Source organism: Clupea harengus, chromosome 25 (assembly GCF_900700415.2).
Source record: "Clupea harengus chromosome 25, Ch_v2.0.2, whole genome shotgun sequence".
NCBI lineage: Eukaryota > Metazoa > Chordata > Actinopteri > Clupeiformes > Clupeidae > Clupea > Clupea harengus.
Window position 1 is genome coordinate 4,581,819 of NC_045176.1, and position 25,668 is coordinate 4,607,486.

Genomic DNA, 25,668 nt, shown 5'->3' on the forward strand with positions numbered 1-25,668 from the left:
ACTCCAGCAGTCTCAAATACCCAGACATGCATTGGATCTCATTTTTCTTTTAGAGAAAAGAGTGTTTTTTTAATACTTTTGACTCATTTGAAAATGTTTAACATTTTTCAAAACAACATGGTTTTAATTATTTATTTTTCAACTTGGATAGTTTCATTTTGGCTAGTAAAGTACCCTACACATTCGCATTGCTCCCTTTCGTATTACTTTTTAAATTAATTCTACAGTTCATCCTTGTAGATAAAAATGTGCAAAAAGTAATCCCATAGAAGATACTCAAAAGCTTTAGATGTACTGAGTCGCTGCACATCAACTGTACTGATAAAAAACACTACGTTTAGAAGAAGTGAAGTAAGTGTGTGTGTGTGTGTGTGTGTGTGTGTGTGTGTGTGTGTGTGTGTGTTTGTGTGTGTGAGTGTGTGCGTGCGTGTGTGTGTGTGTATGTGAGTGAGAGAGTTTTGCATGGTGACACACACCTTACAGCTCCATCTTCTTTAAGAGTCCTTGTGTGGATCAGAGGGCTTCAGTGCTTCACTGCCACTGAGAAGAACCTTAAAGATGATTTCTCTTACTGTAATCCTACTAGCTATGGGACTCATAGCACAAGGTGAGAGACTGTTACATCTCATATCTTACTGCTAATATTGCATCCAAGCCTTTCAAATGTGTCAGTTCTAATATTTACGTATTTTTCTTTTCAACAGCGTCATCAGCTGATATAATTCTGACTCAGCCACCCTCATCAAAGTCTGTTCAGGCTGGAGAAACTGTGTCTATCAGCTGCACAGCCAGTCAGAGTGTTAGCAATGTTCTGCACTGGTACTCCCAGAAACCTGGAGAAGCTCCTAAACTCCTGATCTATACTACATCATCTCGTCAGTCTGGTGTTCCAGATCGTTTCAGTGGGAGTGGGTCTAGTACACAGTACACTCTGACCATCAGCAGAGTCCAGCCTGAAGATGCTGCAGATTATTACTGTCAGCAGGGTGCTGCATGGCCATTCACACAGTGTTAGAGCGCCGTACAAAAACCTCCCTCAGCAGGAGAGAATCAGAAACCTCAGGAGACTGATCTGAGAACAGGTGCAGAGCTGCTACAGATGACTGAACTCAGCTCATGGTAGCAGCTCTTTCAGAGGATGTGCACATGATCTCAGTCTCACCAGTACAGCATGTTAAAATAGATCTCTCACTTCCTCTATTTGACTGACAGGTGTCCAGTGTCCATCCCGTCAGTCATTTAGAAACATCTAGCAGATCCTCCCTCTTTTCCCCTCATATCCACAAGTAAGATGAATACCCCTCTTACACAATCTTAACCTTCACATCCTCTACAATAGTCTGATTTAATGTCTGGAGAAAACATGATACAACTATAGCCTTAATATTGAGGGAATTCAAAAGTATTGATTGGTTAGTCGTCTTTCTTTGGCTTCAATTCTTTCCCCTCATTATGTAGTACACATACATGAGATCAGTTGTGGACATTTTGATGTCCTTGGCAAACTATCTTTTATACAGCAGCATGGTGTCTGTATGTGTAGCTGGATAATGAAATATTACTACATTCAGGTAGCAGAGAGTTGCACAAATCCTATCTTCTGTTTACATGAGCATGAATGAATTGTTCTGCATCTTGTTGATATAGAAACACTCCTGATTTTAAATCATTACAGTAATGTGTTCTCCCTTCATCTTGTAGAGATAGAAGCACTCCTGATTTTAAATCATTACAGTAATGTGTTCTCCCTTCATCCAGTGTGGGATATGTGTAAAGCTTTTGGTTTAGAGGAGCTTTTGTTTAAGTCCTGATGAAATAAAACAAACATTCTGACTCATATTCTTTATTTTTATAGTATATGACATAAAGCAGCAAAGTTACACGTCAGAAAACACACATGGGTGAAAATGAAAAGACAAAGCATACCTTGGAGTGTCTAATCAAAACTACATCACATTTTGTGTGTGTGTGTGTGTGTGTGTGTGTGTGTGTGTGTGTGTGTGTGTGTGTTTCTCCCTCTGTGTACGTGTGTGTGAGTGCTCTGTCTCTAGTCGGAGTAGTCTCCCCTCTTAGTATCCAGAGTGTCAGGTTTCTGGTTCCCTTGTGTGCCCTCATAGGTCAATGTGGTTGCCTTCCTCCACAAAACAATACAATAATAAAATGACTGGATGACAATAATGATGATCACGCTTTTTATTTTTGTCTGAAGTTCAAATAAAGAAAGATAACATACACAATACATTTGGGCAAATATGAAACATGAAGCATATTTAGGTTAATACCAGAATACAGTATGTATGTGAACACGTAAGTGTGTGTGTGCCTATCAGTCTGCATGTGTGTGAATTTGTATGTGTGTGTGTGTGTGTGTGTGTGTGTGTGTGTTTCTCCCTCTGTGTAGGTGTGTGTGTTTCTCCCTCTGTGTAAGCGTGTGTGAGTGATCTGTCTCTACTCGGAGCAGTCTCCCGTCTTGATATTCTGAGTGACGGGATGCTGGTTGCCCTGTGTGGCCTCACAGGTGACCTTTGCCCCCTTCCTCCACTGGTCCTGGGTGAGGGTGAGGGTGCTGCTCCAGCTGTAGAGGCCGTCCTTCTCCAGGAGCGCAGGGCTCTGGCTCCCCGCGGAGATCCTGCTGCTCCCGTCCACCTTCCAGCTCAGCCTCCAGTCCCAGGGGAAGCCCTTGGTGGCCAGGCACATGAGTGTGGCCTTCCCCTGCTGCAGCTCCACACTGGAGGGGGGAAGCAGCGTCAGGCTGGGCCGAGTATCAGCTGCAGACCAGACACAGCAGAGATGGAGGGGAGGTTAGTGAGGGGGAGATGGGAGGAGAGGAGAGGAGAGGAGAGGAGAGGAGAGGAGAGGAGAGGAGAGGAGGGGAGAGGGAGGCGCGTGTGAAACACAGTTAGGATGCCTCTGGCCCCAACATCAGCTGACTGGAGGAGCAGCAGCACACTTTCATGTCAGCTCAACCTCTTCCTCTGTGGGGGTCACGACTCAGCTCACAGACCTTTATTTGCATTGAAGCTTTCACTTCTCACTCTTTACTGATTCATCAAGCCAAACTGAACACTGAAAATGCATGACTGATTTAGGTGGCAACACACAAATATTTTACTCTTTTCATCATGTCTGAAAATATATCTGTCATCTCATTGCACAGGTTATTGACCAAACGGTTTTGCAAAGTAAAATGTTCCTAATGGTTTAATGCAGTGGAGCTGAACACTGCAGAAACACAAGCTATGTATTTCATCTCTATATATGTATTTCATATTTCAGATATTGACATTTAAAATATCCACAACATTTGCAGATTGCATTATTTATGATGATATGAAAATTCAAATTTGTAATGACTGTAACATCAGATATTTTTTCAGAGTTCTTCAGACAAGCAGAACCAGACATCCACTAGATATATTCTTCATGTATATAAAGACCATTTAAATCTTAATTTACTCAAGTTCTAAAATATATACAGTATCTTTGTTTTTTTATTACAGGATAACGGTATAATCAAAATGATATCAATAGCAGAAAATATATGGCCACTGAACTGGAAACTGTATCAAAACTGTTAATAACTGAAACAGGACTTATGGGTGAAGTTCAAATAACATATTCTATGCCTGTGTAATTTGCAACACTATGATACACTGGAACTAAAAGTCTAAAAGTAATTGAGAAAAGACACCAATGTAACGCTGCTGAATGAGTTGTTAAATCAGTGTAGGCAGCCTAAGCTAAAATAGCCACACAGAAAAAGTTTAAATATTTTTGAAGTATGTAGGAAATATTATAAACTTTTCCACTTTCCACTTCAGCAAGCATGTCCAAAACAGTTATGTTTCTATCAAAACCTTATTGTCATTCTTGGAGAAACATTAGGCTAGTATAAGACATTAAAAACTATGACAACCAGTTAAATCAGCAGTTAAAATATACAAAAGTACTGCATGCTGTCATTTCACTGAATATTGTACACTATGATGTTTCCCTGCAGTGAAAATTGGATCAAATTATTACTTACTTCCAAAAGACAGTCTGGTTCCTCCACCAAAAGTCAACCACAGTGATACAGACTCATTAAGCGGCCGTACAAAAACCTCCTGCACAAACTCCAGCAGTCTCAAGTACTCAGACAAGCTTTGGATCTCATTTTTCTTTTCGATATAAGACAGTCTTTGTAATGTAATATTTTTCAAAACAACATGATCTTAATTTATTTTTTTCAACTTGGATAGTTTAATTTTGGTTAGTTTAGTACCTCACATATTTGCATAGCTTCCTTTCGAATTATTTTTTGTGAATTAATTCTACAGCAATCCCATTGAAGCTACTCATAAACATAGTTTTTTATTTTTAGTCTGCCTTTCATACAACTTCATGCCCCAGTTTAAAACAGGCCCTGATGGTGTGAGTAAAGCTTTAAAACATGATCATTCAATACAATCAGAACATTTTATTCTGCACTTACTTCAAACGTTTGATAATTCCCCTCACATTAAATCCACCAGAGTGCTTTAGATGTACTGAGTCGGTACACATCAACTCTCCTACTGATAAAAAAACACTAAGTTTAGAAAAAGTGAAGTGTGTGTGTGTGTGTGTGTGTGTGTGTGTGTGTGTGTGTGTGTGTGTGTGTGTGTGTGTGTGTGTGTGTGTGTGTGTGTGTGTGAGAGAGTTTTGCATGGTGACACACACCTTACAGCTTCATCTACTTTAAGAGTCCCTGTGTGGATCAGAGGGCTTCAGTGCTTCACTGCCACTGAGAAGAACCTTAAAGATGATTTCTCTTACTGTAATCCTACTAGCTATGGGACTCATAGCACAAGGTGAGAGACTGTTACATCTCATATCTTACTGCTAATATTGCATCCAAGCCTTTCAAATGTGTCAGTTCTAATATTTCCTTTTCTTTTCAACAGCGTCATCAGCTGATATAATTCTGACTCAGCCTCCCTCATCAAAGTCTGTTCAGTCCGGAGAAACTGTGTCTATCAGCTGCACAGCCAGTCAGGGTGTTGGCAATGTTTTGAACTGGTACTCCCAGAAATCTGGAGAAGCTCCTAAACTCCTGATCTACTATGCATCAACTCGTCAGTCTGGTGTTCCAGATCGTTTCAGTGGGAGTGGGAGTGGGTCTACTTATACACAGTACACTCTGACCATCAGCAGAGTCCAGCCTGAAGATGCTGCAGATTATTACTGTCAGCAGGGTAATGCATATCCATTCACACAGTGTTAGAGCGCCGTACAAAAACCTCCCTCAGCAGGAGAGAATCAGAGCCCTCAGGAGACTGATCTGAGAACAGGTGCAGAGCTGCTACAGATGACTGAACTCAGCTCATGGTAGCAGCTCTTTCAGAGGATGTGCACATGATCTCAGTCTCCCCAGTACAGAATGTTAAAATAGATCTCACACTTCCTCTATTTGACTGACAGGTGTCCAGTGTCCATCCCGTCAGTCATTTGGAAACATCTAGCAGATCCCCCCTCTTTTCCCCTCATATCCACAAGTAAGATGAATACCAATCATACACAATCTTAACCTTCACCTCCTCTACAATAGTCTGATTTAATGTCCGGAGAAAACAAGATACAACTATAGCCTTAATATTGAGGGAATTCAAAAGTATTGATTGGTTAGTTGTCTTTCTTTGTCTTCAATTCTCCCCCCTCATTACATAGTACACATACATGAGATCAGTTGTGGACATTTTGATGTCCTTGGCAAACTATCTTTTATATAGCAGCATGGTGTCTGTATGTGTAGCTGGATAATGAAATATTATTACATTCAAGTAGTGGAGAGCTGCACAAATCCTGTCTTCTATTTACATGAACATGAATAAGCTTTTCAGCATCTTGCAGATATAGCAACACTCCTGATTTTAAAACCATTACAGTAATGTGTTCTCCCTTCATCTTGCAGAGATAGAAACACTCCTGATTTTAGATCATGACAGTAATGTGTTCTCCCTTCATCTTGTAGATATAGCAACACTCCTGATTTTAAATCATTACAGTAATGTATTCTCCGTTCATCTTGTAGAGATAGAAACACTCCTGATTTTAAATCATTACAGTAATGTGTTATCCCTTCATCCAGTGTGGGACATGTGTAAAGCTTTTGGTTTAGAGAAGCTTTTCTTTAAGTCCTGATGAAATAAAACAAACATTCTGACTCATATTCTTTATTTTTATAGTATATGACATAAAGCAGCAAAGCTACACATCAGAAAACACACATGGGTGAAAATGAAAAGACAAAGCATATTTTGGAGTGTCTAATCAAAACTACATCACATTTGTGTGTGTGTGTGTGTGTGTGTGTGTGTGTGTGTGTGTGTGTGTGTGTTTGTGTTTCTGCCTGTGTACGTGTTTGTGAGTACTCTGTCTGTACTTGGAGTAGTCTCCCCTCTTAATATCCAGAGTGGCTGGTTTCTGGTTCCCTTGTGTGCCCTCATAGGTCACTGTTGTTGCCTTCCTCCACAAAACAATAATAAAATGACTGGATGACAATAATGATGATTATCAAGCTTTTTATTTCTGTTTGTAGTTCACATAACGGAACAGAACACACACAATACATATGGGCAAATATGAAAACATGAAGCATATTTATGTTCATACCAGAATACAGTATGTATGTGAACACGTAAGTGTACGTGTGTGTATCTATCAGTCTGCATGTGTGTGTTTGTATGTGTGTGTGTGTGTGTGTGTGTGTGTGTGTGTGTGTTTCTCCCTCTGTGTAAGCGTGTTTGAGTGATCTGTCTCTACTCGGAGCAGTCTCCCGTCTTGATATTCTGAGTGACGGGATGCTGGTTGCCCTGTGTGGCCTCACAGGTGACCTTTGCCCCCTTCCTCCACTGGTCCTGGGTGAGGGTGAGGGTGCTGCTCCAGCTGTAGAGGCCGTCCTTCTCCAGGAGCGCAGGGCTCTGGCTCCCCGCGGAGCTCCTGCTGCTCCCGTCCACCTTCCAGCTCAGCCTCCAGTCCCTGGGGAAGCCCTTGGTGGCCAGGCACATGAGTGTGGCCTTCCCCTGCTGCAGCTCCACACTGGAGGGGGGAAGCAGCGTCAGGCTGGGCCGAGTATCAGCTGCAGACCAGACACAGCAGAGATGGAGGGGAGGTTAGTGAGGGGGAGAGGAGAGGAGAGGAGAGGAGAGGAGAGGAGAGGGAGGCGCGTGTGAAACACACTTAGGATGCCTCTGGCCCCAACATCAGCTGACTGGAGGAGCAGCAGCACACTTTCATGTCAGCTCAACCTCTTCCTCTGTGGGGGTCACGACTCAACTCACAGGCCTTTATTTGCATTGAAGCTTTCACTTCTCACTCTTTACTGATTCATCAAGCCAAACTGAACACTGGAAATGCTCGACTGATTTAGGCGGCAACACACCAATATTTAACTTTTTTCATTATGTCTGAAAAACATATCTGTCATCTCATTACAGTTTATTGACAAAACGGTTTTGCAAAGTAAAATTTGCTTAATGGTTTAATGCAGTGGAACTGACCACTGCAAAAACACAAGCTAATTATTTCATCTCAAAGTATGTATTTCTTATTTCAGATATTGACATTTATGGAATTTTGTAAAGTAAAATATCCACAACATTTGCAGATTGTCTTATTTATGGTGATTAAATATAAGATAATTACTGTCATAGCAGATATTTTTCACAATCCTTCAGACCAGCAGAACCAGACAATCATTAGATGTATTCTTCATGTATATATGACCCTTCATGACATCTTAATTTAAACAAGTTCTAAAATATATGTCTTCATTTCTATATCACAGAATAACGGTGTAAACAAAATCATATCACTAGAAGAGAATAACGTCAGTAAACTGAAAACTGTATCAAAACTGTTAATAACGGAAACACGACATATGGGTGAAGTTCAAAAGACATATTCTATGCATATATAATATGCAACACTATGATACACTGGAACTAAAAGTCTAAAAGTAATTGAGAAAAGACTCAAATGTAACGCTGCTGAATGAGTTGTTAAATCATGCTAGGCAGCCTAAGCTAAAATAACCACACAGACAATGTCTAAGAAAAATTGAAGTACCCAGTAAATATTATAAACTTTTCCACTTTGCACTTCAGCAAAAACAAATCTGTTTGATCAAAGCTGTATTGTCATTTTTGGAAATACATTAGGCTATTAGAAGATATTTTAAATTATGACAAGCAGTTAAATCAGCAGTTAAAATTTACAGAAATACTGCATGCTGTCATTTCACTGAATATTGTACACTATGATGTTTCCCTGCAGTGAAAAATGGATCAAATTGTAACTTACTTCCAACAGACAGTCTGGTTCCTCCACCAAAAGTGAACCACAGTGATACAGACTCATTAAGCGGCCGTACAAAAACCTCCTGCACAAAATCCAGCAGTCTCAAGTACCCAGACATGCTTTGGATCTCATTTTTCTTTTAGAGAAAAGACTCTTTTTTTCAATACTTTTGACTCATTTGAAAATGAATGAATATTTTTCAAAACAACATGTTTTAATTTTTTTTTTTCAATTTGGATAGTTTCATTTTGGCTAGTAAAGTACCCTACACATTCGCCTAGCTTCCTTTCGTATTACTTTTAAAATTAATTCTACAGTTCATCCTTGTAAATAAAAATGTGCACAAAGTAATCCCATTGAAGATACTCAAAACTTTCGATGTACTGAGTCGCTGCACATCGACTGTACTGATAAAAAACACTACATTTAGAAGAAGTGAAGTGTGTGTGTGTGTGTGTGTGTGTGTGTGTGTGTGTGTGTGTGTGTGTGTGTGTGTGTGTGAGAGAGAGAGTTTTGCATGGCGACACACACCTTACAGCTCCATCTACTTTAAGAGTCCCTGTGTGGATCAGAGGGCTTCAGTGCTTTACTGCCACTGAGAAGAACCTTAAAGATGATTTATCTTACTGTAATCCTACTAGCTATGGGACTCATAGCACAAGGTGAGAGACTGTTACATCTCATATCTTACTACTGATATTGCATCCAAGCCTTTCAAATGTGTCAGTTCTAATATTTATTTTTCTTTTCAACAGCGTCATCAGCTGATATAATTCTGACTCAGCCTCCCTCATCAAAGTCTGTTCAGGCTGGAGAAACTGTCTCTATCAGCTGCACAGCCAGTCAGAGTGTTAGCGATGCTCTGAACTGGTACTCCCAGAAACCTGGAGAAGCTCCTAAACTCCTGATCTACGGTGCATCAAATCGTCAGTCTGGTGTTCCAGATCGTTTTCAGTGGGAGTGGGTCTACTTATACACAGTACACTCTGACCATCAGCAGAGTCCAGCCTGAAGATGCTGCAGATTATTACTGTCAGCAGTATGTTGCATATCCGTTCACACAGTGTTAGAGCGCCGTACAAAAACCTACCTCAGCAGGAGAGAATCAGAGCCCTCAGGAGACTGATCTGAGAACAGGTGCAGAGCTGCTACAGATGACTGAACTCAGCTCATGGTAGCAGCTCTTTCAGAGGATGTGCACATGATCTCAGTCTCACCAGTACAGCATGTTAAAATAGATCTCACACTTCCTCTATTTGACTGACAGGTGTACAGTGTCCAGCCCGTCAGTCATTTAGAAACATCTAGAAGATCCACCCTCTTTTCCCCTCATATCCAAAAGTAAGATGAATACCCAATACACAACACATACACAATCTTAACCTTCACCTCCTCTACAATAGTCTGATTTAATGTCTGCAGAGAAAACATATTAAACTGTGTACTTAATGTTAAGGAAATTTAAAAGTGTTGATTGGCTAGTTAGGCAAACTATCTTTTATACAGCAACATGGTGTCTACATTTGCCGCTGGTTAAGGAAATATTATAAGATTCAGGTAGCAGAGAGTTGTACAAATTCTATCTTCTGTTGACATGAACATGAATGAGCTGTTGCTGTGCATCTTGTAGATAGAGAAACACTCCTGCTTTTAAATCATTACAGTAATGTGTTCTCCCTTCATCTTGCAGAGATAGAAACACTCCTGATTTTAAATCATTACAGTAATGTGTTCTCCCTTCATCTTGCAGAGATAGAAACACTCCTGATGTTAAATCAATACAGTAATGTGTTCTCCCTTCATCTTGTACAGATAGAAACACTCCTGATTTTAAATCATTACAGTAATGTGTTCTCCCTTCATCTTGTACAGATAGAAACACTCCTGATTTTAAATCATTACAGTAATGTGTTTTCCCTTCATCTTGTAGAGATAGAAACACTCCTGATTTTAAATCAGTACAGTAATGTGTTATCCCTTCATCCAGTGTGGGACACGTGTGAAGCTTTTGGTTTAGAGGAGCTTTTGTTCAAGTCCTGATGAAATAAAACAAACATTCTGACTCATATTCTTTATTTTTATAGTATATGACATAAAGCAGCAAAGCTACACATCAGAAAACACACATGGGTGAAAATGAAAAGACAAAGCATACCTTGGAGTGTCTAATCAAAGCTACATCACATTTTGTGTATGTTTGTGTGTGTGTGTGTGTGTGACTGTGTGTGTGTGTGTGTGTGTGTGTATGTATGTGGGTGTGTGTGTGTGTGTGTGTGTGTGTGTGTGTGTGTGTGTGTGTGTGTGTGTGTGTGTGTTTATGCCTGTGTAAGTGTGTGTGAGTGCTCTGTCTCTAGTCGGAGTAATCCCCCCTCCTAATATCCAGAGTGCCTGGTTTCTGGTTCCCTTGTGTGGCCTCATAGGTCACTGTTGTTGCCTTCCTCCACAAAACAATAATAAAATGACTGAATAACAATAATGATGATTATCAAGCTTTTTATTCATGTCTGAAGTTAAAATAAAGAAAGATAACATACACAATACATTTGGGCAAATATGAAACATGAAGCATATTTAGGTTAATACCAGAAAACAGTATGTATGTGAACACGTAAGTGTATGTGTGCGCCTATCAGTCTGCATGTGCATGCATTTGTGTGTGTGTGTGCGTGTGTGTGTTTCTCCCTCTGTGTAAGCATGTGTGAGTGATCTGTCTCTACTCGGAGCAGTCTCCCGTCTTGATATCCTGAGTGACGGGATGCTGGTTGCCCTGTGTGGCCTCACAGGTGACCTTTGCCCCCTTCCTCCACTGGTCCTGGGTGAGGGTGAGGGTGCTGCTCCAGCTGTAGAGGCCGTCCTTCTCCAGGAGCGCAGGGCTCTGGCTCCCCGCGGAGCTCCTGCTGCTCCCGTCCACCTTCCAGCTCAGCCTCCAGTCCCAGGGGAAGCCCTTGGTGGCCAGGCACATGAGTGTGGCCTTCCCCTGCTGCAGCTCCACACTGGAGGGGGGAAGCAGCGTCAGGCTGGGCCGAGTATCAGCTGCAGACCAGACACAGCAGAGATGGAGGGGAGGTTAGTGAGGGGGAGAGGAGAGGAGAGGAGAGGAGAGGAGAGGAGAGGAGAGGAGAGGAGAGGAGGGAAGGGGAGAGGGGGGAGAGCAGAGGAGAGGAGATGGGAGGAGAGGAGAGGGAGGCACGTGTGAAACACACTTAGGATGCCTCTGGCCCCAACATCAGCTGACTGGAGGAGCAGCAGCACACTTTCATGTCAGCTCAACCTCTTCCTCTGTGGGGGTCACGACTCAACTCACAGGCCTTTATTTGCATTGAGGCTTTCACTTCTCACTCTTTACTGATTCATCAAGCCAAACTGAACACTGGAAATGCTCGACTGATTTAGGCGGCAGCACACCAATATTTTACTCTTTTCATAATGTCTGAAAATATATCTGTCATCTCATTACACAGGCTATTGACAAAACGGTTATGCAAAGTAAAATGTGCCTAATGGTTTAATGCAGTGAAACTGACCACTGCAAAAACACAAGCTATTTATTTCATCTCTATATATGTATTTCTTATTACAGATATTGACCTTTAAAATATCCACAACATTTGCAGATTGCATTATTTATGGTGATATGGAAATAAAAAATTGAAATGACTGTAACATCAGATATTTTTCTGAGTTCTTTTGACCAGCAGAACCAGACAACCACTAGATATATTTTTCATGTATATGAAGACCCTTTCAATCTTATTTGACTCAAGTTCTAAAATATATCTTTGTTTTTATATCACAGAATAACAGTGTAATCAAAATGATATCAACAGCAGAAAATATGACTTGTGAACTGAAAACTGTATCAAAACTGTTAATAACTGAAACACGACATATGGGTGAAGTTCAAATGGTATATTCTATGCCTGTGTAATATGCAACACTATGATACACTGGAACTTAAAGTCTAGAAGTAATTGAGAAAAGACACAAATGTAATGCTGTTGAATGAGTTGGTAAATCATGCGTACGTAGTGAATATTATAAACTTTTCCACTTTCCACTTCAGCAAACATGTCAAAAACTATTCTGCTTGATCAAAGCCTTAGTAATTTGTGGAGAGACATTATGCTATTATAAGATATTTAAAACTAAGTCAAGCAGTTAAATCAGCAGTTAAAATGTACAGAAATACTGCATGCAGTCATTTCACTGAATATTGTACACTATGATGTTTCCCTGCAGTGAAAAATGGATCAAATTGTTACTTACTTCCAAAAGCCAGTCTGGTTCCTCCACCAAAAGTGTACCACAGTGATACAGACTCATTAAGCGGCCGTACAAAAACCTCCTGCACAAACTCCAGCAGTCTCAAGTACCCAGACATGCTTTGGATCTCATTTTTCTTTTCGATAAAAGAAGGTATTTTTCAAAATACTTTTGACTCATTTGAACATGTTTAATATTTTTCAAAACAACATGTTTTTTTTTTTTTTTTAACTTGGATAGTTTAATTTTGGTTAGTAAAGTACCCCACACATTTGCATAGCTTCCTTTCGTATTATTTTTTGTAAACTAATTCCACAGCAATCCCATTGAAGCTACTCATAAACGAAGCTTCATATTTTTAGCCTGCCTTGTGTATTTCATACATCTTCAGGCCCAGTTTAAAACAGGCACTGATGGTATAAGTAAAGCTTTAAAACATGATCATTCAATACATTTAGAATATTTCATTCTGCACTTACTTCAAACATTTGTTAATTCCCCTCACATTAAATCCACCAGAGTGCTTTAGATGTACTGAGTCGCTACACATAAACTCTCATATTGATGAAAACCACTACGTTTTGTAGAAGTGAAGTAAGTGTGTGTGTGTGTGTGTGTGTGTGTGTGTGTGTGTCTGTGTGTCTGTGTGTGTGTCTGTGTGTGTGTCTGTGTGTGTTTGGAGAGTGTGTGTGTGTGCGTTTGTGTGTGTGTGTGTGTGTGAGAGAGAGTTTTGCATGGTGACACACACCTTACAATTCCATCTTCTTTAAGAGTCCCTGTGTGGATCAGAGGGCTTCAGTGCTTCACTGCCACTGAGAAGAACCTTAAAGATGATTTCTCTTACTGTAATCCTACTAGCTATGGGACTCATAGCACAAGGTGAGGCACTTTGCTTCTCTGAATCATATGATTGATGACGTGTCTCTGCTAAAATTGCATCAAGTTCTCAAAGCTTTTTCAAAGTTAATAACATCTTCACTTTTCTCAACAGAGGCATCCGGAATTAAAATTCTGACTCAGTCTCCAACATCACAGTCTGTTAAGGCTGGAGAAACTGTGTCTATCAGCTGCACAGCCAGTGAGAGTGTTGGCAATATGCTGAACTGGTACTCCCAGAAACCTGGAGAAGCTCCTAAACTCCTGATCTATACCGCATTCACTCGTCAGTCTGGTGTTCCAGATCGTTTCAGTGGGAGTGGGAGTGGGTCTACTTATACACAGTACACTCTGACCATCAGCAGAGTCCAGCCTGAAGATGCTGCAGATTATTACTGTCAGCAGAGTGCTGCATATCCATTCACACAGTGTTAGAGCGCCGTACAAAAACCTCCCTCAGCAAGAGAGAATCAGAGCCCTCAGGAGACTGATCTGAGAACAGGTGCAGAGCTGCTACAGATGACTGAACTCAGTTCATGGTAGCAGCTCTTTCAGAGGATGTGCACATGATCTCAGTCTCACCAGTACAGCATGTTAAAATAGATCTCACACTTCCTCTATTTGACTGACAGGTGTGCAGTGTCCAGCCCGTCAGTCATTTAGAAACATCTAGAAGATCCACCCTCTTTTCCCCTCATATCCAAAAGTAAGATGAATACCCAATACACAACACATACACAATCTTAACCTTCACCTCCTCTACAATAGTCTGATTTAATGTCTGCAGAGAAAACATATTAAACTGTGTACTTAATGTTAAGGAAATTTAAAAGTGTTGATTGGCTAGTTAGGCAAACTATCTTTTATACAGCAACATGGTGTCTACATTTGCCGCTGGTTAAGGAAATATTATAAGATTCAGGTAGCAGAGAGTTGTACAAATTCTATCTTCTGTTGACATGAACATGAATGAGCTGTTGCTGTGCATCTTGTAGATAGAGAAACACTCCTGCTTTTAAATCATGACAGTAATGTGTTCTCCCTTCATCTTGCAGAGATAGAAACACTCCTGATTTTAAATCATTACAGTAATGTGTTCTCCCTTCATCTTGTAGAGATAGAAACACTCCTGATTTTAAATCAGTACAGTAATGTGTTATCCCTTCATCCAGTGTGGGACATGTGTAAAGCTTTTGGTTTAGAGGAGATTTTGTTTAAGTCCTGATGAAATAAAACAAACATGCTGACTCATATTCTTTATTTTTATAGTATATGACATAAAGCAGCAAAGCTACACGTCAGAAAACACACATGGGTGAAAATGAAAAGACAAAGCATATCTTGGAGTGTCTAATCAATACTATATCACATTTTGTGTATGTATGTGTTTGGGTGTGTGTGTGTGTCAGTTTCTCCCTCTGTGTACGTGTGTGTGAGTGCTCTGTCTCTAGTCGGAGTAGTCTCTCCTCTTAATATCCAGAGTGCCTGGTTTCTGGTTCCCTTGTGTGGCCTCATAGGTCACTGTTGTTGCCTTCCTCCACAAAACAATAATAAAATGACTGGATGACAATAATGATGATCAAGCTTTTTATTTCTGTCTGTAGTTCAAATAAAGGAAGAAAACATACACAATATATTTGGGCAAATATGAAACATGAAGCATATTTAGGTTAATACCAGAATACAGGATGTATGTGAGCACGTAAGTGTATGTGTGTACCTATCAGTCTGCATGTGTGTGTTTGTATGTGTGTGTGTGTGTGTGTTTGTATGTGTGTGTGTGTTTCTCCCTCTGTGTAAGCATGTGTGAATGATCTGTCTCTACTCGGAGCAGTCTCCCGTCTTGATATCCTGAGTGACGGGTTGCTGGTTGCCCTGTGTGGCCTCACAGGTGACCTTTGCCCCCTTCCTCCACTGGTCCTGGGTGAGGGTGAGGATTTCATCTCTATATATGTATTTCTTTTTTAAGATATTGACATTTTAAATATCCACAACATTTGCAGATTGCATTATTTATGGTAATGTGGAAATTAGAAATTGAAATGACTGTAACATCAGATATTTTTCCGAGTGCTTCAGACCAGCAGAACCAGACAACCACTAGATACATTTTTCATGTATATTAAAACCCTTTAAATCTTAATTTACTCAAGTTCTAAAATATATATCTTTGTTTTTATATCACAGAATAACGGTGTAATCAAAATTATATCACTTTAAGAGAATATGGCCAGTGAAAACTGAAAACTGTATCAAAACTGTTAATAACTGAAACACGACATATGGGTGAAGTTCAAACGGTATATTCTATGCCTGTGTAATATGCAACACTATGATACACTGGAACTAAAAGTCTAAAAGTAATTGAGAAAAGAAACACAAGTTACGCTGCTGAATGAGCTGTTAAATCAGGGTAGGTAGCCTAAGCTAAAATAACCACACAGAAAAATACTAAACATTTTTGAAGTACGTAGTAAATATTATAAACTTTTCCACTTTCCACTTCAGCAAGCATGTCAAAAACAATTCTGTTTGATCAAAGCCTTAGTCATTTGTGGAGATACATTAGGCTATTATAAGATATTTAAATCTATGACAACCAGTTAAATCAGCAGTTAAAATATACAGAAATACTGCATGCTGTTATTTCACTGAATATTGTACACTATGATGTTTCCCTGCAGTGAAAAATGGATCAAATTGTTACTTACTTCCAACAGACAGTCTGGTTCCTCCACCAAAAGTCAACCACAGTGATACAGACTCATTAAGCGGCCGTACAAAAACCTCCTGCACAAACTCCAGCAGTCTCAAGTACCCAGACACGTTTGGATCTCATTTTCTCAGTCTTTTTGGAATACTTTTCACTCATTTGAAAATTCGTAATGATTTTCAAAAGAACGTATGTTGTTTAGTTTTTTTTTTTTTTTTTTACAAATTTGTACGCCACTTTGGATAAAAGGCTGCTAAATGACTAAATGTAATGTAAATGTTTTAAACTTACACATTTGCATAGCTTCCTTTGATAATATGTTTTTAAATTAATTCTACAGTTCATCCTTGTAAATAAAAATGTGAACAAAGTAATCCCATTGAAGATACTCATAAACAGAGGTTTATATTTTTAGCCTGCCTTTTGTATTTCATACAACTTCATGCCCCAGTTTAAAACAGGCCCTGTTGGTGTGAGTAAAGCTTTAAAACATAATCATTCAATACATTTAGAATATTTTATTCTGCACTTACTTCAAAATGTTTGTTAATTCCCCTCACATTAAATCCACCAGAGTGCTTTAGATGTACTGAGTCGCTGCACATAAACTCTCATACTGATAAAAACAACTAAGTTTAGTAGAAGTGAAGGAAAAGAGCCTCTGATTTCTAACTAAGAGCGCCCTCTACAGGCACATGTGTATAAGAGCCAACTTTCCATCTTCAGTGACTCTCATAAGAAGCATCTAACTTGGGTTTGTTGGATGTCACCCTCATGGGGAAGGGATGGGGCCAAACCATTCAGTGGGGTTCAGCACTAGACAGGAGCCCTGGAACACCAAGCAGACAGGACAGATGCTGGAGATGTAGACAACAGGGCTGAGACGACAGGACAAACACATTTCCTATCAACTTCCTTTTGATGGCTGATCCATCCCTGTCTCCTTCTGAAGCTCACATGAGCACATGGGGGGCAGTTACTGTAAATGGAGGGGAAATTGGGGAAATGAGACGCTCTGGACAGAATCAAACCCCTCTGGATCCCACCCTTCTGCTGACCAATTAGCAGCAGGTGAGTGTTTGTGAAAAGGCTCTCACAGGAGTCACAGAACTCTGCTGATGGTCAGAGTGAACTGTGTACCAGACCCACTGACGAGATGTTGCATAATAGATCAGGAGTTTAGGAGCTTTTCCAGGTTTCTAGGAGTACAAGTCAACTTCATTGGTAACATGTGCACTTGCTGCGCAGCTGATAGAGACGGTGCCTCCCATTCTAACAGACAGAGTTTTGGGAGTCTGAGTCATAATTCTGTCTGCTGATCACCCTAAAGGAAAAAACACACATTAAACAATGTACTTTGTTCCAGTATAAACAACTACAAAGTTTAAGTCAGATACATACATTTTACTACATTTTTTAAGGGAATTATGTTAGCATGGTCTATTAGTAAAAAAAACCTCTTTCTCACTTTGAGCTAAGAGCTAACTTGAGCTAAGAGTCCAGTTGCTGCAAGGTTTAGAACGACTGAGACCATCTTCATGTTTCTCCCTAGTGTCCAAGCACTGACCCCCTCTGGTCAACACTGGCTCTCTTAAAGTAGATGGGGCAGTAAGGCAGGGGCTTTAGTAGCTGGGGCAGTAAAGCAGGGCAGATATGCAAATATGGCCCAGTCACACACACTTTCACAAGAGGCATTTCTCCGTAAAGGACAGGACAGGAACAACACATGATTTATTCATTCTAAAAATCCCATGAGTGTGAGTGTGGAGGCAAGGAGAGGGATATCTTTCATCAACAGCTCCTCTTGAGTCTTCCTCTTGTTATTCACTCATCAGCGTTGAGAGGAGCTTTGTAGTTTGAACTGGTTTAAAGCATACTAGGAGATGAGGAGCCCTACTTTCTGAAGGAGTATATTTATATTGTAAACATTATTTCCTCAAACTTTATTTACCTTTTTTTTATGTCTCTATGTCCATCTCTACATAACTTAAGTTACATAAGTTAGCAAGGATGCAATATGACATTTGACATATACACTAATGATCACATATTTATAATGCATTATTCTGTCTTAAATTATAACTAATCATAATTAACTTTCGTAATGTATCATGAAGGTGGTTATAAATCATTGTAAAGACATATACATAGTTATAATGTTACAATTGTGTTAAAATGACTTATAGCTACTTTAAAATACATTATGAATGCCCTCATAGGGCCTTATAGATGCAGGACTCATAGAAAGTGTTACCAACAAATCTTTACCTTGTTTGCTCTATTTTTAAGATGAAAAATATAATCTATTAATTTAGTATCTAGTAAAGTGCGCAGTAAAATAAAGAACACTCCAACAGATTTGCCAGTAGATTACAACAAAGCTGCAGAGTCGTATGATAATTCAAGAAAAAATATTTGATGTATATTACGTTGTCTCCAAACATCTGTCAATTTGAATTGCACTATAGAGGGTCCCTCATCTGTAGGTATAATTAGCCTTCTTTTTGCCACAGAAAATGCCAAAATATTAAGATTATTCCCATGTGATATATTTTCCCTTTTACTTCATGCAAAACTAATCTGAACATATAACATAGTTTTTATTTGGGAAATCACTGAATCCATAATAACTTTCTCAAGGAAAAATATGTTCTGTTTCCTAATTTGACATAAGTGACATCAACATCATTAAAGCAACAGAAACTGTGATTGGTCAAAACCAGAAGAGATGTTTTGATATCCAGATCTGTATATAATAACAGGAGAAGACTATAATTATGATGGTAATAATCACAAACATTATCATCATCATTGCGATGAATATGTGAATGAAAACTCAATAATCTCTGTGTGCAGACTATTAACAATCAGTATAATAATCAGTGTGGGTAGAATATTAACAATCAGAATAACCGCTAGGATATTCAATAGCAAATAAGACAATAGCAAATATGAAATGACAATTATAACGATCATTCTAAGTGTGCTGATGATGAGAGTGATAATGAGTAGGTGGTTTCATATGGCAAAGAAAACATTATGCGGGAAGAATTAAATACAATTTACAGTCATTTTATACGTATTAATTAAAGTGTAATACAACCAATGAAGCGAGCAGGTAACGTTATGATGTCTTAACAAAATCTGTTTAAAAACTTTGAAATCTCCACTGATTACTGTTAATTGATCAGAATATGTACTGATTCTGGTTTCAATATTGAAATGTACTGAAACACAGAAGATGAGAATTGGAACGTACGCTCATCTGAGCAGAGGGAAAGGGCAGCTTTTAGTGCAGAAGATAAAGGTAAATGTACAAAAAGTATCTTTCAGCCTCTATAGCATCAAATCGTTCAGCCTCTATAGCATCAAATCTTTCAGCCCCTATAACATCAAATCTTTCAGCCCCTGACTCTGTCGCTACAAAGGATGAAACGTTTTTAAAAATGTCCACACGTGAGAATGGGACAAGGTCTGGAGAGCCAAAGGAGGCTGCAGTGTCAGAGAACAAGTGTACTCACACCTAGCATTTTACCATACTTTTTATATAGTATCAAATACTATGTGTGACCTCATTGGTCTGGTAGTGCATATTGAGAGATGAATAACTCATCCTGATCATCACGGCGGCTGTACAGATAGTACTCGAGGCCCTTAGTACTCATCCTCAATAGCTAGCGTTCTCCACTAGATGGCAGTATGAGTTTTGCAATGCTTTTATTGCAGAGGCTGCTGCTGAAATGCTGAACGGCTGAAGAAACACTGCTACACTCATGTGAAGGAAGCGGCCATTTCTGCTCTCTATGTCCTACCTGCCATGGAAACAGTTGCCTCTGCCTGTCCTGTGGTAGTCAGTGGTCACCACCGTCCTACTGATGTCATTGCTAACGTCTTGTCCCTTGTAGTCTGGTTTGATGCTTCTGTTTCCAGACTATGATTTCTAAAGCGGCATGTCAAAGCCAGCGATCAGGAAGCCTCATCTTCACAGGTAGGCCTATTAATGTCTGACGACGAAAGTCCCTGTGAGTCCCCTGCTGAGGGCAAGCTCAATTACCTCAGGCAGAGGATAGAGGCAACCTGGCAAGACCTCCCGAGGCACCTACAGGTCTAGACTTAATGGAACATGAATGAGTTATTAAGCATCGTTTTTAATTGTAATAGATAGTACCGCAATGAAGTGAAAGAAATGCATAATTGTAGTCTTATGCAATGTATCCTGTAGTACATTTTTCATCAAAGAGTACATCATTATTTTGCTTTAAAACTATAATTTTTTTGGATGGTCAATGTATCAGTGTCTGAGGTGTTGTGTGTGTATGTGGCATGTATGTTGCACTACATGGTATCAACACATTCAGTAAACAACCTAGACTATACATTTGAGCTTATTTGACAAATAGATGCTTGCTAGTTGTACTTTTTAATTTTATGTACTTTTTATTTTAAACCTTAACCCTGAAATAATGATTCTCAGCTGCCTCTGAGAAGTGTTTCATTCACTATTTAAGCTCAACAACAAATTTATAACAGGGAGTTCATTCAAAAACATTTAAAATCTGTTTGAATCGTTCACAGTAAATAAAGTAATAGATTGGCGTCAACAAACAAGTCCTCCATGACTTTTCCCCTTGACTTGACTACATTAAACACTGGAATGTTATAAAATAATAAATAATAAAAGCAATTCCTCTGCATAATTATGATAATAATAATTGTCATAATTAGCCTCATAATTACAGGCATAGCCCACATTCTACATGTATACACATCAAGACATCTTTTCTTCCTGTTTAGATGAGAGATTATAGTTTTAGATACGGTTGATTATATGGTCTAATTGTCCCTTATGACAGTAAGTAGGAGGTGTATTTTTCAAGCAATTTATAAATGCATCTTTGCTTAACTGAATTTAAATGTCAATCAATTCTGTGGAGAGTTTTGGCTGAGGCTCTAATAATGTAATTGGTGCACCTGGAACCCCTGTCCCTGATTAAAGGACACTATGAGTGTTCCGATTAAAGGACACTATGAGGGATCTGCTTAAGTCTCAGCGACGTAAGGGAATGGAGATTAGATTTAGATTAAATGTAAACAGCTTTAGAGTACAGAATCATAGTTCACCGGCACTGTGTCTGTACTGATGTCTCTGGATTATTAAATAAACGCACTAATGAGATTGAAATACACATGTTTTGCAATAATACCAATTACTGTTTAGCTTCTTTTTTTTTTTTTTTTCAAGAGACAGTTGTTGCCCCACACATTACGCCCCTCAGTAGCCGTTAATGTGCTGTTTTATGTCCTGATACCCCCTCTGAGTCTCTCATGCTCCTTCTTGATGGCCTGAGATACTCTAATGGTACTTTGTCTGTGGCCGTATTACGAGGCGTGTGTGTGGCAGTGTCACTAATGACAAGTGTTTTAAGCATTATCATAATCATGACCATTTTCCGACTGATCTCGTGCCTTCTACTAGATCGGTTTCCTCCCCCTCCCTCCCCCCCACCCCTTTCCTGGTTGAGGTAGTCATTTGGTCGTCGTCTTCTTTTGGGAGTGAGTGTTACAAACACATTATGGATGGATGCATTAGTGACTGATGCGCAGGCTGGGTCGCCATTGTTTTGGTGCGCCAGTGCATCATTAGAAAATGTTCCACTTGGCAGGGAAGCACGTATTAACTGCGCTCACGATGAAATGAGGTTGTGATCGATTGTTAAAGTTATCAAGAGCTATTAGGTTGAAATATGGACCTCTCAATTGAAATCATGAAGAGGGGCGGCTATTTGCGGCACGGCAAAAGACAATTGGAAGACATAAAAGGCAGATATTATGCATTAAAGGTAGTGGGGTTAGGAGCTTTAAGAATATAAAATAAGCAATCTGGCCTACAAAGGAATGCTGCCCTACCTTCATCAACCCAACTGTTTTTTAGGATTATTGTTCTAAGTCGCATTTGTGAAGTACTTCACCATTGGAGGCAGAAGCCTCTTTGAGGGGCCAAACTGAAAGGTGCATCAATATGTAGAATGAATTAGGGGCAACTCCATCTGGCACATCAATGTGACACATAAGAAGTCTACAACTTTTTTGCTGAAGGCTAACACTGTAGTAATGCTGTGTTGCTCTTAGACGTATGAGAAATGCCGTGACTATTTATTATGCCGAATTTTCTATCGCAGACGTTTCAGAAATGAAAACTGATTTATATATAAATGATTTATACATGGCTCTCCCGGCAACTATATGGTGTGAAGAGAAGCCCCATCTGAAGTCCCCCATAACTAGACCTTTAACTAGATCAAATCCATTTGCAAACTGATTATTCTCTCTGTTCATGATGTGCTTGCCATCACACTAAGCACGTGTGGGTTTCTTTTGCCGAAAATGCTCTGTATAATTAGTCAATTATCCATCGATTAGCGCAAATGCTAACAGCTTCCACTCTCTTAATTATCATCTTCATTTTATTACTGTCGAGTTATACACTATGAGTCTCGAGACGGGAGGTTATGTTCAAAGTTATTTTTCTGCCATTTTTTACGGCATGCCACAAGAGTCAGGAGTGTATTTAGAGCCGCATAATCAGCAGGAACTAATTGCCTAATCGCTATTAGCGGCATCCTCATACTGTGGTCGATGGTAATTAGCATTTTTTTTTTTTTTTTTTAATGTCCAGTCATCACAAGCAGTCAGGAGGGTGATGGTGGTGGCCCCATGCCTTTGTGATCCGCCACTGGAGCACTGTAGGGGCAACACGGCAACGCCAATGGATCCGCCACTGGGGCACTGTGGGGGGAACACGGCAACACGAATGGAGCGCTCTTTGGGGGGAAGCAGGAGGGCGTGAGGGGATACTGATTTACTACTGTGCTGTGGTTTTCTTTTTTTTCTGGTTATAGACAAAATTTCCCAACCCTGCTTTTCTGTTAAAAGGGGGGGGGGGGGGGGGGGGGGGATCCAATGCCCACCATTTGAGAAATGAATTTATCGAAGTCAGTGTCTTTTTTTCCCCATTAGTAAGTGTTTAGTTCAGCGTTTTAAATAATTGCGTTACCAGGAATGATATTTAAAATACATTTGGGAGGCAATGAGGCAGGAAAGTGCCTACATGTTTTGCTGATGACACCAGGGCCATTTGGAAGACATCAAAGTAGAGAGGAGGTAGCCCAGATGCATATTATAAACTCATTATGGATATCATTTAAAAGGGCTGTACTCCAGCAGCAAAAACAATATTCCCTTTCTCTCTCCAGTAATGTGTGTTTGTGAAGTCGAAACTCTGAGATGCCTTCAGTTAATGTGGCATCTATTATCAGACTGTAAGATGAAATAAATGGCGTAGATTTCCATATCAGCGCCGTCTGTAATGTATGGTTGACACCGCCATGAGTGAATGTTTTCCAACAGTGAGGGGTTTGGGAGAGTTATCTTGACATCCAGCCAAAGTGGAACCACGCCGGGGGACAAATCGAGTCAGAAATGAAGAGAGGGAAAGATAGACTTCATTCTTTCATGACACGAATGGGAAGATATGTGTTATTGCACCTCTTCTCAAACTCCATGTGTGTATATGTGGGCAGCGTGTGTGGAGTCACACCGTCCCTATGTCAATCTAAAAATAGATGACAGAACGCATTCACATTTAAAAAGTGAACAAAGTATATATGTTTATCATGTTAGTGCTCAGAATATTTCAGTTCGTCATCTCTGAAATGTGATTTCTGGCCAAAACACTAGACATGGCTTACTCGGTGTGTTTGAGTGTATGAGGGTAAGAAATCCTCTTTTCAAACAATAATCAACAGTCATCACCTGGCTTTGACGTTGTTTCACGTTTGGTGTAAGGTTGCTGCCATTGATTGAAGGCGTCTGATGAACTCCTTCCTCTAAGAGGAGCCGTGCATGCCATGGCTCATAGCAAGATATCATTATTGGTGTTTTTTAGTTGCCCTATGCCCCTGAAGACCGCCTGAAAGCCGTGTGCCTTAGGGTGAAGGGTGGGATATTATTCACAGTAACGTAACATATTATTAATTACATATGATGAGTCACAAAGGTCAGCACTCTCCACATAACTTTTAAGTCACTTTGGATAAAAGTGTCTACTTACAGAATACAAGTTGTAAAATGACACTCGTGGGGTAATTTCTTACCAAAGGTGCTCATATGAAGTGTTATTTTTCATTCCAATGGGAGCAAAAGTAAATCTAGTCTCCAGTAGCCTGGTATAACGGGACCCACATTCACTTTGTGAATAGGGTCTAATCTCATCAGTGGCAGTTTCTTCAGCGCCCCACATTATTATTCATGTTTTCATACAAACCAGAAAAGGAATTTCCACAGTATAATGACGAATTGTGGTGTGTGTGGTAGCATTTCGTAGCGTGACTGATTTTATTAATTGCATTAGTAGCGTACAAAATTAGAGGTGAGATATTTGAAAGATTCCCCCGCTAACCAACCCCAACCAACATGTTACAGCACCGAAAGTCCCTTTCATGACTACAAGCCACTATAAGATACAGTATGAGTAAGTCAACTCTTAGATAACCTTTGAGAAAAACCATTATAGCAGTGTTTGCTCCACGAAATAGAACACAATGCTTGCACAAGAGAGCCTATGCTTTTTACAACCATAGAATTGTAAGCATTCTTGCCAACATGTCGATCACACATCCACCATAGCTGGTTTTCTGGCACATCTTTTTGAATAATAATTGTAATGAGCATCATGGATGTTCATGTTTTGGCCATTTCCCTTCCCCAACCCCAGTAACCTTGTGGCCATCTTTCAACTGAAGTGTCTGTCAGAAGCCATGGAGAGAAGGCCAGGCTGCTCTAATTGAGCTCCGTCTCCTCAGGCGCCCGTGGGCCCGGAGACACAGCAGTGCCTCCCCATTCGGCCTAATGGTCTTTAATGTGGGAGCAGTGTGACTGCAGTCCACTAATGTTCAAAGAGATAGGCCAGTGGATGGGCGAAACAGGGGGACGAAAGATGGAACGAAAGAGAAAGAACCTCATCTGTGAAGACATGGTGCGATGTGAATAGATGTCTTCTTCCCAACTCCTTCCCGGATGTGTTGGCTTGGCAGTTTTGATTGTATTTTGCCATTGAAACAGGTTGCCATTTTCTTGTTATCTCTTAAAAAAATTAGGACATCAAAACCCTGTAAAAAGTAGTCCATGTCTGCATACAGGTGTGTGCACATTCCAAAAAATCTATGTGACCCTTTATAGGAGCCAAGAGGTATCAAATATTAGATATTATGGTTGGATAAAGATTGTAGCTACAGCATATGCCTGAACGAAACCAAGGAAGGAAGCAGGGTAATAAATGTTCTTACAGGTACAGACGGACAAAAACATTTCAAGTGTGTATCAAATCTTTAACAGATGCATCAAAATAAATCACTAAAATACTGAAGAAATTTTTGTTCACCAGTATACTTGAGATAGGCTAAATATTGTCAACTATTTCATGTAGTGTGCCTGGGGAT

General features: G+C 39.8%; 5 gene segments (V, D, J or C); 1 reads left to right on the top strand and 4 right to left on the bottom strand.

The window, feature by feature from the left end:
* The window catches only part of LOC116219489, a 2,271-nt gene extending 2,228 nt beyond the window's left edge, over positions 1-43 (bottom strand). The window contains 1 exon segment of the C gene segment in view: positions 1-43. This exon segment is cut by the window's left edge and continues 87 nt beyond it. Within this exon segment, the coding sequence occupies positions 1-28 (28 nt within the window).
* A 545-nt stretch (positions 44-588) lies between these two features.
* Positions 589-1,015, top strand: LOC116219490. The segment is given in 2 exon segments: positions 589-607; positions 705-1,015. Coding segments are annotated over 2 exon segments (330 nt in total).
* Positions 1,016-2,382: 1,367 nt separating this feature from the next.
* LOC105900841 lies at positions 2,383-4,279 on the bottom strand. The segment is given in 3 exon segments: positions 2,383-2,768; positions 4,028-4,160; positions 4,265-4,279. Coding segments are annotated over 3 exon segments (468 nt in total).
* Positions 4,280-6,530: 2,251 nt separating this feature from the next.
* LOC105891283 lies at positions 6,531-8,667 on the bottom strand. The segment is given in 2 exon segments: positions 6,531-7,099; positions 8,323-8,667. Coding segments are annotated over 2 exon segments (435 nt in total).
* A 2,131-nt stretch (positions 8,668-10,798) lies between these two features.
* On the bottom strand, positions 10,799-16,807 carry LOC116219647. The segment is given in 3 exon segments: positions 10,799-11,352; positions 12,586-12,718; positions 16,705-16,807. Coding segments are annotated over 3 exon segments (525 nt in total).
* Between the last annotated feature and the right edge of the window lie 8,861 nt (positions 16,808-25,668).